The following is a 12,831-nucleotide window of genomic DNA, read 5'->3' as shown; positions in this document are numbered from 1 at the left end:
TCCCTGTTCTCTGTTTCAGGGACGAATCAGGGCTGAATTTTTGCCTGAATTTGGCCCTGAAACGGAGCAAATGACACACAGCGTTCCTCTGCAAGCCACTCCGCAGCTGCAACAGAGATATGTGAACCGGCTCCATAGAGAGTCGGTCACAATCTCCTGTCATGTGAATAGGATTCTTTTTTTGGGTGACGGGCGTCACACGATTCTATTTGCCCTATTTTACCGCAATTGTCGCCTCCATACGCCTAGATGTGAACAGAGCCTCAATGCTGCAGAATTTTTTCCCCAGATCTGTGCCTCAATACAATCCTGTCTCGGAGGCCTACAGACAACTCCTTGGACTTCATAGCTTGGTTTGTGCTCTGACATTCACTGTTAACTGTCGGACCTTATATAAACAGGTGTGTGCTTTTCCAAAGGATGTCCAATCAACTGAATTTACCACAGGTGGACTGCAATCAAGTTGTAAAAACATCTCGAGGATAATCAGTGGAAACAGGATGCACCTGAGCTCAATTTTGAGTGCAAAGGCAGCGAATACTTATGTACGTGGATTATTTTTTTATAAATTTGCAAAGATTTCAAACAATCTTCTTTCACGTTGTCATTATGGGGTATTGTTTGTAGAATTTTGAGGAAAACAATGAATTTAATCCATTTTGCAATACGGCTGTAACATAAAAAAATGTGGAAAAAGTAAATGGCTGTGAATACTTAAAAAAAAAAAAAAAAAAAGAAAACTAGTTATATACATAAAGTGAATGTCATCACTTTTCTGTTTTAACACTGAACACAAGATGTCACTATAGCTCAAAGTCTGTATATGGACTTAACAGATGGCATCTAAAAATACAGTGCGATAAAATGTATGGATTATATAAAAAGAGAACTAATCCCGTGACCCCTGAGCTCTTTACAAAACTGTAAACAAACAAATGTATAAAAATAAATGTGTGTGTACCAACTGTGAAATATAATGATAAAATACAAGCATCTGGTCATCCACATATTAGTCTTTTGGTAGAAATGAAGCAAAAGTCACAATTAAGTAGTCAATAATGTTTATTTCCAAGCATGGGCGTAGATAATATACCCCCCTTCCAGAGGAAAGACAAGCACGTTTCATTTAAGAACATCAGAGGTAATATTTCCTGGGGAAGTGAACCTGTCTTGGTTTAAGTTCTTCATAAGGTTCATTCTTATAACATGCTGCCCTATATGATGAGCTTAGACGGGGAGAGGAATTTTCTGCCCTCCGTAAATCCATTTCATGGTTGACATTTTTCTGATCTTTCAACTGAAAAACAAGTTATTCAGAACCAAAAATGAACAAAGGGGTTGTAAAGGTACAATTATTTTCCCTAAATAGCTTCCTTTACCTTAGTGCAGTCCTCCTTCACTTACCTCATCCTTCCATTTTGCTTTTAAATGTCCTTATTTCTTCTGAGAAATCCTCACTTCCTGTTCTTCTGTTTGTAACTCCACACAGGAATGCAAGGCTCCCTGGTGGTCCAGTGTTGGCATCCGAGGGGGGGCTGCGCTGATAAACAATCAGCGCGAACCCCCCCTGTCAGAAGAGCCGCCGATCAGCTCTCCTCTACTCATGTCTGCCAGACGCAAGTGAGGAAGAGCCGATCAACGGTTGGACACGGGTGATCACGTGGTAAAGAGCCTCCGCCGGAGGCTCTTTTCCGAGATCGGAGATGCAGGGTGTCAGACTGACACACTGCATCACCGATCGTGTGCGCGCCGGCATGAAATCCTGCAGGACGTCAATAGATGTCCAGTCAGGATTTCACAACCACTTCCCGGACTTCAATTGAATATTGACCGGGCGGGAAGTGGATAAACTGTCCTAAAGAGCATATTTTGGGGTTGCTCCAGTAAAAGGAGTCCTAGAAAATACTGCATTAATGCAGGCCACTTTCCCTCTTGTTTGTCTTGCTTGTTTTGTCTATGGGAGAATAGAAATAGTTTTACCTACCTAATTTTCCACCGCTACTCAGCCCGCCACCGCCCACCCACAGCCGACGCTCCTACACAATCAAGAGGTGGAGTGGCCCTCGACATCCTCACATCCAGTGCAGGGCTATGGATAGGGATCATTTTTATTATTTGCCTGGAGTTGGGCTTTAAACAATTATGATTTCCCATCTATGTGATACTAGAGTATGTGAACTGAGCATAAGGAGATTTTTTTTTTTTTTTTTTTAGGAAGACAATGAACACATTTAAAAAATCAAATGCGGCTTTAGTGAACTGACCTTTTCGTCTGGTATGTCTTAATAAAAGATACGTTTTAGAAATGAGTCTATTTAGGATTTGATTAATCAGTGCTATAAATTAACGGGCAAAGCCATGTTTCATTAGGCTTCATACAGTTCTAATATAAAGTTGACACCCTCAAGGAACAATATTTTATATCATGTTATTCCCATGGCAACAGACTCTGTAGCCTACCTTGTAAAGATATTCTCTACCAAGAACAGAAACTAAATGATCTTCAAATGCAGGGTAAGGTTTGTGTGTAGGTGGCAGCTCAATTCTGTAGGAAAATAGAAGAAAATGTATTTTACAGATCATCACAGAAATAAAAAAAACGAAATGACATGCTGCTTAATACTGATTTATTCTAGCAACCGTGTTGATAAAGTACAATTATATCAAATGTAATGCTTGTTTATATTAATAATGGATTTTGGTTTGCATTATTTGCTTTTATCTGCAAGGACTTGATATTAAATCAGGTAGAACATATAAAATTATATTTATACACACTTATATTATGACATTAAAATTGTATACATTTTTTAAAGTGTGTGTTACCCCAACATTAGGAATGAGCTTTATGTTCGAGTTGAACAGCGAACAATTTGGGGTGTTCGCGGCAAATTCGAAAAGCCACGGAACACCTTTTAAAAGTCTATGGGAAAAATCTAAAGTGCTCATTTTAAAGGTTAATATGCAAGTTATTGTCCTAAAAAGTGTTTGGGGACCTGGGTCCTGCCCCAGGGGACATGTATCAATGCAAAAAAAGCGAGCAGTGATTTTAATAAGGCATAAAGTGAAACAATAAAAGTGAAATATTCCTTTACATTTCGTGCCTGGGGGGTGTCTATAGTATAGAACTGTCCCTGCACAAAATGTAATTTCTAAAGGAAAAAAAGTAATTTAAAACTACTCACGTCTATTCATGAATTGTTGGGTCCCGGCAATACAGATCAAAGTCATTTAAAAAAACAGCAGCCCCCCCCAAATTCCATATCAGGCCCTTCAGGTCTGGTATGGATAATTAAGGGGAACCCTGCACCAAAATAAAAAAATTGGTGTGGGGTCCCCCCCAAAAATCCATACCAGACCCTTATCCAAGCACGCAACATGGCAGGCCGCATGAAAAGAGGGGGGACGAGAGAGCGCCCCCTCCTGAACCGTACCAGGCCACATGCCCTCAACATGGGGAGGATGTCCCAATGTTGATGGGGACAAGGGCCTCATCCCCACAACCCTTGCCCGGTGGTTGTGGGGGTCTGCTGGCGGGGGCTTATCGGAATCTGGAAGCCCCCTTTAACAAAGGGGACCCCCAGATAACGGCCCACCCCCTGTGTGAATTGGTAATGGGGTACATTGTACCCCTACCATTTCGCAAAGAAAGTGTAAGAAAAAAAAAACACAGACACAGTTGATATAAGTTCTTTATTAAAAATAAAAAATAAAAAAAACATCCAGCGATGTAATCCTATGTCCCGCGGTGATCCGATGTCCAGAGATGCTCTAGTCACCACTCGACACGAAACCCTCATGATGCGTAAGAGGGGGTGGGATCACCCGTCCACATCATGGGGTAAGCCCCTGCCTACTCCGGCAAGCGGGGGTTACCCAATGATGTGGGTGGGTGACCCCACCCCGTGACATCACAGGGCGGGGTCACCTGCCCATGTCATTGGGTAAGCCCAGGGGGTCCCCAAACCCTTTTTATGACTATAACTTGCGTATTAACCTTTAAAATGAGCACTTTTGATTTTTCATGTTCGTGTTCCATAGACTTTTTTTTTTTAAATCAGAGAAATGGTTTATTGTGCCATCAAAATAAAATACAACAAGCAGATCGATATGCAGAAAGTCAGAAAATATCAGGATTACACATACACAATCCATATAATGCATTGGAGGCACCAAAATTGTATACAAGACATATAATGACTTTAACAAAGTTTAAACCGTGCTGGGCAGGTAGAGACAGCCCCACCCCCCAACACCACCACTCGGGAGGCCAACGGGCCCTCAACTAAAACCTTGCCACCCACAGTCTACCCGCATATTCAAAACCCATACCCTCCAGTAATCAAAATATAGGGCCTAAAATACAATTGTTATGTAGTACACAAGTATAACAAAGCCCACATTTACCTCTAGATTGGAGATGTTTCTCACATCTGCAACAATCGAGACATAATCAGTCCCGGGGTCTCCATCCAGGGCTGCCAAATGGAGTTAAATTTCCGGATTGCTTTTCTATGCTGATAGGTATAGTGCTCTTTTATAAGTATAAAATTGACTTGCTCAATCCATTGTTTCTTGGTCGGGGGATGTGGGGACAACCAAAATCTAGCTATGAGTTTTCTCGCTATGTACAGAGGCCTAATTACTGCAATATTGACTGGGTGAGGGTAAACCTCTTCGTCTACTGCACCTAGTATACATATTAGGGGGTCCAGCGGAACCCCAACTTGAAAAGTGGAAGAAATAATCTCTGTGACATTACCCCAGAACCGGTGCAGCTTGGGACAACGCCACATCAGATGGATAAGTGAACCCTCCTCCCCGCAGTTTCTGGGACACAAGGAAGAATCCCTTCTTCCCCAACGGAACAATTGAATTGGCGTGCGATATGCCCTATGCAGCAGGAACAGGTGAGAAAGCCTATGAGACTGATGTAAGAGGTCCTGCTTGTAAACACATGTCCCATGATTCCCCGTCAATATCACCCAGGTCCTCCGTCCATCCTCTCCTACAAGGTAGAGTCGCTTGTATAGTCGATAGAAGGGCAGAATATACATGGGATATTAGGCCTCTTCTGTCTTTGCTAAAAAATATATCCCCTATTAAACGATGGCTAGACAAACACAGAACGGAAATCTGACCCTGGGCCCGTAAGGCGTGCCGGAGCTGCAAGTATTTATAAAACTGATGCCTAGGGATATCAAATTCATCCTGTAAGTTCTGAAATGACTTAAGTACGTTCTGGTGATAAATCTGAGCAATATTGTGGATACCCGCCAGTCTCCAGGGTAGGAAACCGTCCAACTTATATACTTCCGCTAGGCTAGGATTGTCCCAAAGAGGGGTTTCTACCATAAAACCTACAATGTTCAAACTCGACCTCACCAAGGACCAGAGTTTCCTCAGGAGAACCACAGTAGGCGCCGCCTGTGGCAGGTGCGGAAGCCCCGCCTCCAGACACGCCAAAACCGAGGCATCCCGAGACCCCCTGCGCAACAAAGTATCAATGGAGTCACGTTCCTCAATACACCCCATCCCACACAAGTGCTGTAATTGAGAGGCTAAAAAATAAAATTTGGGGTTAGGAACTGCCGCCCCCCCTGATCCTTACTATATTGTAATGTAGAAAGACGGATACAGGCAATTTTTTTCTTCCAAATTAATGATCTAAATAAGGTATCTATCCGAGTAAACCATCTACGGGGTATCCATTGAGGAGAGTTATGCATAATGTATAACAGTTGGGGGCCCCACACCATCTTGATCAAATTTATCCTACCTATGACAGATAATGGGAGTTTACACCAAGTGTTACAAGTTGTTTGTAGTCTTTTGAAAAGGGGTAGGAGATTTTCCTCTAAATACTTCTGGGGATTGGCCAGGACCTGAACCCCCAGATACTTAAAAGATGAGACCACCCTCAGAGACCCAGCAGCATCCGGCAACGCAACAATTGGGCTATCCACAGGCATAAGGACAGATTTGCTCCAGTTTATCGAAAAACCTGACAATGAACCAAAACGTTCAATCAACTCCATAGCCGTCGTAAGAGACGTGTCCACATCCCCCAAGTACAGCAAAGTATCATCCGCGTAAAGCGAAATCTTTTCCTCACACAGGCCTCTATTAAAACCATGGACCAAAGGGGACAATCTCATCGCAGCCGCCAATGGTTCTAGGGCTAGGGCAAACAGCAGGGGTGACAAGGGACACCCATGCCTTGTGCCTCTAAAGAAAGGAAAGGGATCCGTAAGATCCCCATTTACACGGAGCCTACCTGTGGGGGCAGCATATAACAACGTACCCACTTGATAAAAGTGTCTCCCAGACCAAAGCTACCCAGGACCTCCCATAAATAGGGCCATTCGACGCTGTCAAATGCTTTGGCAGCGTCCAATGAGAGAATTGCTCTCTGTCCCTCATTATCCGCTGGTATTTGCAGATTTAGAAAAAGGTGTCTGATGTTAAGGGCTGTCGACCTAGAGGGGATGAACCCCGACTGATCTCTGTGAACCAGTTTATGTATAACCTTCGCTAGCCTAGTGGCCAATACCCTTGCCAGTATCTTAACGTCAGTTGTCAATAAAGAAATGGGCCTTCAAGAGTCTTGGGAATGGGCGTCCTTACCAGGCTTCAGTAGCAGCACTATGATGGCTTCATTCATGGACCCAGGCAGAGTACCCCTCTCAAGTGCATCTACGAACACCTCCCTCAGAAGAGGAATTAGTACGTCCGGGTATCTCCTATATACCTCCGCAGGCAAGCCATCCGAGCCCGGAGACTTACCAGGAGGGGAAAGCGCCAACGCGTCCAACATCTCATCAGTCGTGAGCGGAGCATTCAATTGCTCCACGTCCGACGCCAACAGACGTGGGAGCTGGCATTGGTCCAGGAAGGAAGTAATCTCTCCCACTGTAGGTGACACCTTAGATGAATACACGTCAGCATAAAACTCTCTAAATGTGGATAAAATATCCGCATGAGACGTCACAAGAGCCCCCGATGGAGAAGTGATCGCCTCAATATGAGGCGAGCCCCTCTGCGATCGCACCATCATAGCCAGCATATGGCCTGTTCCCTCCCCTTCCTCAAAGTATTTTTGTTGAAGAAAGAAGCGTTTATTTTCCGCCTTGGTTATGAACACCTGCTTAGCAATATTTTGAGCTTCAGTCCATGCTCTCTCAGTCTGTACAGAGGGAGAATCGACAAACGCCGACTCCGCCTTTTCAACCTCCCGCAACACAAACTGCTCCCAAGATTTTGTCCCAGTTTTTATCGTATTAATGGATCTAATGAACTGGCCCCTTAAATAGGCTTTAAGTGCATCCCAAAAAATATCCATCCCTGTAGAGTGCTTATTTACCCTAATAAAACTAACCAGATCAGTTTGAATGGGGTCAGGAGCGGGTAACAATAGCAACCAGAACGGATTAAGCCTCCAACAGGTACGTTTAGAAAGTCTAGATGTCAATATTTCTACACACATAGGAGAATGATCTGAAATAGTCCTAGCCTCATACCTAGCAGAAGATACCAGAGGGAGCATCTCACCATTACCCAAGCCAAGGTCAATTCTAGAAAGGCCCCTATGCGAGGCCGAGTGACATGAATAGCATCTCTCCTGTGGGTGGCTAATCCTCCAGACATCCCTAAGCCCCAGCTCTTGCACAATGCGAGCAAAAGGCATCAGGTTCCCTGTCCGGGTAACCGCCGACGCCCCAGGAGAGAATTTGTCGAGACTTGTGCACAGAAAATTATTGAAATCCCCCACAACAAGGGCAGGGACACCCGGATGATGTGACAGGAAAGTGGCCAGAGTTTTAAGAACTTTCACTGAAAAAGGGGGCGTGATATATACATTCGCTATAATACAGTGCAAATTATCTAGAGTACACACTAGAAAAATAAATCTTCCTGCCGGGTCAATGATAGATGAGGTGAGAGCAAACGCTACATTAGTGCCAATGAGTATACTAACCCCCCTTGCATAGGACGAAAAGGTAGAGTGAAACTGGGTACCATATATCCTGGAAGAGAATGGGGACACCTGACCAGGTAACATATGGGTCTCCTGCAGGCAAACTACAGAAGAATCCATACGCTTAAGCATATGTCCCACCGCCAGGCGCTTCACTCTGTCCCCCAGGCCCCTCACATTCCAACTAGTCACCACACGCCGCGTTGCCATAGTGCAAAAAGGTTTACATTTTGTTCATACATATAGAATACACATCTGAAAAGGGAAAAATATATAAAAAGGAAAAAAAAAGGGGAGACAAAAAAAAGGGGGGAGGGGACCATAACAATCTCACCAACCAGCATTGATTAAGAGAACACAGTGTGAGTGAGAGGCACCCCTTAAAGTTTGAGTCCGGGCAATATGGGCCATTCCTGTAAAAGCAAAAGTTAGGTAGACTGCAGGCATACGGTCCAACAGGACCACTTTCAAAATTAAAAATCAAAAAGAAAAAAAAGAAAAAGAAAAAACTGTTTGTAGGGAACCTTATTGTCCACGAGGGATCTCCGGGGGGCTAAACACACTAGCCGGTAGCAAAGAGCCAACAGGCAAAAGGCCACGTCCGGACTGTAACAGAACGTCAATGAACAGTAGACATCTCCTGTAAAAACAGTCTTCCGCCTTGGAAGGAGATTGAGACAAACAGATCCTCTGATCCCACAATCAAGTAGCATGGTGAAGAACAGACTTGAACAGCAGCAGTCACTCATTCCTTCGCCGTTTCCCTAAATCCCCGCGCAGGGAGCGCTCCTCTCTGTCGAGCCATTGCATGGCCTGGGTGGGTTTATCAAAAAAATGGACTTCATCCCTGGCCACCACCCGCAGGCGAGCAGGGTAGAGCATAGCATACTGCAACTCAAGAGAGCGCATTCGTTTCTTGACATCATTAAATTGCGCTCGCTGTTTTTGCACTTCTGCAGAGAAATCCGGGAACAAAGAGATTTTGGAATTATCCATCACTAGCACATCTCCTATAGACCGCGCCTTAGATAAGACAGCATCCCTGTCTTTATAGTTGAGCATCTTGAATAGAAAGGCTCTATGGGGGTTGCCCGGGGGTAAAGGCCTCAGAGGGACACGATGTGCGCGCTCCACCGCAAACATGGGCGAAAAGGATTCTTTCCCAAACTTCTCTATCAGCCACTGTTCAATAAAAGCGACCGGGTTCTTCCCCTCCATCCTTTCTGGAATACCGATAGCTCTAACATTATTGCGGCGCATCCTATTCTGGAGTTCATCGAGTTTTGCTGCATGTTTAGCGACCATTAATTGCTGAGCATGTGACTCCCGCTGTATAGGGCCCAGATCATCCTCCAATACACTAATTCGCCCTTCTACGTCAGATGTGCGATCCCTCAGCTTTTGCATGTCCTGACGCATAAATGACATTTCTGCTTTTACTCCTTTGAGTTCAGTAGCCAGACAAGTTACAGAGGCATTGCAGGTAGTAATGGCTTTGAATATGTCCCTTAGTGTTGGCTCAGGCCCATCCGAGCCTGAGGCCGCATTCATCCCCTGTTCATGGGACCCCGGAGTGGTACTCACTATATCCCAGGGTAGAACGGGCGCAGAGGCATCCTCCAGGTGCACGGTGTCATCAGCGTCGGATTGGGATCCACTATGATTCCCCTCAGCTACCCCGGGGGCTTCCAGCACATCACGGACACTGACCTGGGAGAAGAGCTTCTGAGCTGCCGCTCTGTATTTCTCCTTAGCAGACTGAGAGGCCGCGGCGCCATCTTGGCTCACGTGGTCCGGAGCAGTACGGGCTGCAGAACCCCGCCGGGACATCTTTTAGAGCTTAATTCCGGCGATCAGAGGATGGATGGAGCAGCTGGGAGCAGTAGTGCACGTTGCGGGAACGGAACGGAGCCGCCAGGGACCCGAAAGCAGGATAAACAGGCGGATATTCGGTGGAGCTCACAGGAAACACGACCGTCTACATTCCCAGCTAAGCCACGCCCCCCGTCCCATAGACTTTAACGGTGTTCGCGTGTTTGAACACATTTTTTGCCTGTTTGCATGTTCTGGTGCGAACCGGGGGTGTTCGGCTCACCCCTACCCAACATATCATAGTCCTGATATGTGCCTGCCGTACCATATACCTGTATGACAAAGTATCTTGTATCTCTTTGTATTTCTTCCCTAGTGTGAAATATCTGGTGATCCTGTCAGTTCCCCTGCTTTCCTGTTTCCAACTGACCACACAAGGTCATGGAAATACATAGATCCGAGTGTGGTCAATTTTATTCTTTGCATTCTACTTGGAAGCACAGCCTGCCTATAATCAATTGGTTAGACTTCGGCTGGCAGATCCCCCCTACACAGCATTTCTCTGGGAATATCAGTGTGATGCTGTTTCTCTGCCTCCTGCTGACATGCCCCCTACACAGCTCCTCACTGGGGAGACCAGTGTATTGCTGTTTCTCTGCCTCCTGTTGACACATGCCCTGTCATTTTCCTCCCCAGGAAATGTAATATATATATATATATATATATATATATATATATATATATATCATACACACACACTGTATATCAAGTGTTATAGGTGTCACTGGCGCAAACAGAATTATTTATTTTATATGTGATCTGCTGCAATACTTTGTAGACCCTCAGTGGAGGGTTTAATGTGCATATGAAAAAAAGGTGTTACTGCCGCTGATCTGATTATCCAGAGAATGCAATCTCTGGAAATATTATTTGAACTGTGAACTGAATTAGTGCACAAACAACCATAAATAAAGTGCTATATCAAGTACAACAACATAATTGATATACTCTGTGGATAAACATGCGTGACTCTATCACGCTATACCAAAAGCTTATGTTAAACAAATGAGTGAATAAAAAGTGTTATAAAACTGCATAAATTGTGCAATAAACACAATATTATAGGTGTAAACAGCAGCTAGTTGTCAACATAAGACATCAACGCACATAGTGCTCTTATGGAGAAAATATTACCGCTAATAGTGCTCTTATGTAAAATAAATACCAACATTTTTTTTTTAAATAACAAAAGTCCCAAAAGGAACTAATAGATGTGCCAACAGCACTTAGAAAAGTCCAACAATGAAACAGCTGACAATATTGGAATTGCACGATGGATTCCAATGAGGTAAAGAGGTAGGGGTTCAATGCTGGTAGTGCTTGTTACATGAAAAAAGGTGCGGCTGTCTCTTCCACCCGACAAACATGTGCCACATTCACCAACGGCTAAACTGAACACTCACCAGACCCCGGATAGTAAAAGGCCCCAAAATGGTTTCTTTTCTGACCGCCACTGAGTATATCCTCCTTTTTCCTCTGTCAAGATTTCCTTATTGCCTCAAAAACAAGGGGCTCATCATAGTGTAGTATATAAAAATGCTTATTTAATAAAATAATAAAAACAGTGCACTTACAAGAAAAGTGCCTCTGACTGGCACTGAGTATCTCTGGCAGTGTCAAGCTTTATAGCCGCTGACCAGCGTTTGTGTTGTACCTCGAGAGGTGTGCGTGCCTCGCTCCTGATCCCCTGTGTTACTACAGGTAGTCCCCCTCCGTGTATATCCAGACAACTTCTACGCGTTTCGCAATACTTGCGTCATCAGGAAAGCTGTGGATACTACTTACTTTACTGTATTTATACCCTGGCGTCCTGTCTGGAAAATGTTTGTGTGGTCACAGAACCCCGGATGTTTTCCGGCCACCATCTTGGCTCCTGGCGCCGGAACCTCCTAAACCGCCATTTTGGTTACTGGATCTCTATCGATATTTAGCATTTGGATGTGCATTCGGTCGCCATCTTAACTGTTGGCACCGGAAATACACTTTCCATTTTAGCAGCTCCTGGCTGCATTTAGCGCTCTGCAGCCAGTGCTGTGAGCCCGCCTCACTGCCCCCCGTTTTCTAAGTGAGTTGTGTTGCCATCTATCATGGGGCCTTGTGGTAAACTCCCAAACTGCAATTGTCATTTTCAAAGTAAACAATGCATTTTTAATGCATTTTTTGCTGTGAAAATGACAATGGTCCCAAAAATGTGTCAAAATTGTCCGAAGTGTCCGCCATAATGTCGCAGTCTCGAAAAAAAATCTCTGATCGCCGCCATTAGTAGTAAAAAGAAAAAATTAATAAAAATGCAATAAAACTATGCCCTATTTTGTAAACACTATACATTTTGTGCAAACCAATTGATAAACGCTTATTGCGATTTTTTTTACCAAAAATAGGTAGAAGAATACGTATCGGCATAACTGAGGAAAAAATCGTTTTTTTATATATTTTTGGGGGATATTTATTATAGCAAAAAGGAAAAAATATTGAATCTTTTTCAAAATTGTCGCTTTATTTTTGTTTATAGCGCAAAAAATAAAAACCGCAGAGGTAATCAAATACCACCAAAAGAAAGCTCTATTTGTGGGAAAAAAATGACGCCAATTTTGTTTGGGAGCCACGTCGCACGACCACGCAATTGTCAGTTAAAGCGACGCAGTGCTGAATCGCAAGAAGTGCTCTGGTCTTTGACCAGCAATATGGTCCGGGGGTTAAGTGGTTAAAACAGCCAAATGGCTACTCACTAAAAAGTAGTACAAAATGCGTTCAAAAGGAGGGAAGTGTAGTCACTGTGGATAGTCAGTCGATGATGGTGGCTTCTCTGGTGAAGATATTGTTGGTTGCTGTCCAGGAAAGAGGCGAGGCAGAGCACTGCGGGAACGGCGAATCCCGGAAGTACCTGTTCGGCGGCGTGCGCTTCAGCCTGGAGCGCATGCGGCTCTCGGCGACGGGAAGTGACGTCAGACAGGGGCTCGTAGTGATGATGCGTTTCAATG

At 44.3% G+C, this 12,831-nt stretch overlaps 1 protein-coding gene across 2 annotated transcripts in view; it reads right to left on the bottom strand.

The window, feature by feature from the left end:
• Window positions 1-1,044: 1,044 nt before the first annotated feature.
• Window positions 1,045-12,831, bottom strand: part of NECTIN3 (nectin cell adhesion molecule 3) — a 160,494-nt gene continuing 148,707 nt past the window's right edge. For both annotated transcript variants that reach the window (XM_040337860.1, XM_040337861.1), the window contains 2 exons: window positions 2,461-2,545; window positions 1,045-1,297 (listed from right to left, as the gene is read on the bottom strand). In XM_040337860.1, the coding sequence (XP_040193794.1) occupies window positions 1,136-1,297; window positions 2,461-2,545 (247 nt within the window). In that variant the 3' untranslated portion in view covers window positions 1,045-1,135. The remainder of the gene's footprint in view (window positions 1,298-2,460; window positions 2,546-12,831) is intronic.

The sequence above is a fragment of the Rana temporaria genome, chromosome 2 (genome assembly GCF_905171775.1).
Source record: "Rana temporaria chromosome 2, aRanTem1.1, whole genome shotgun sequence".
In the NCBI taxonomy this organism is placed as follows: domain Eukaryota; kingdom Metazoa; phylum Chordata; class Amphibia; order Anura; family Ranidae; genus Rana; species Rana temporaria.
The sequence above is the reverse complement of the archived record's forward strand: the minus strand, read 5'-3'. Positions and strand labels throughout refer to the sequence as shown.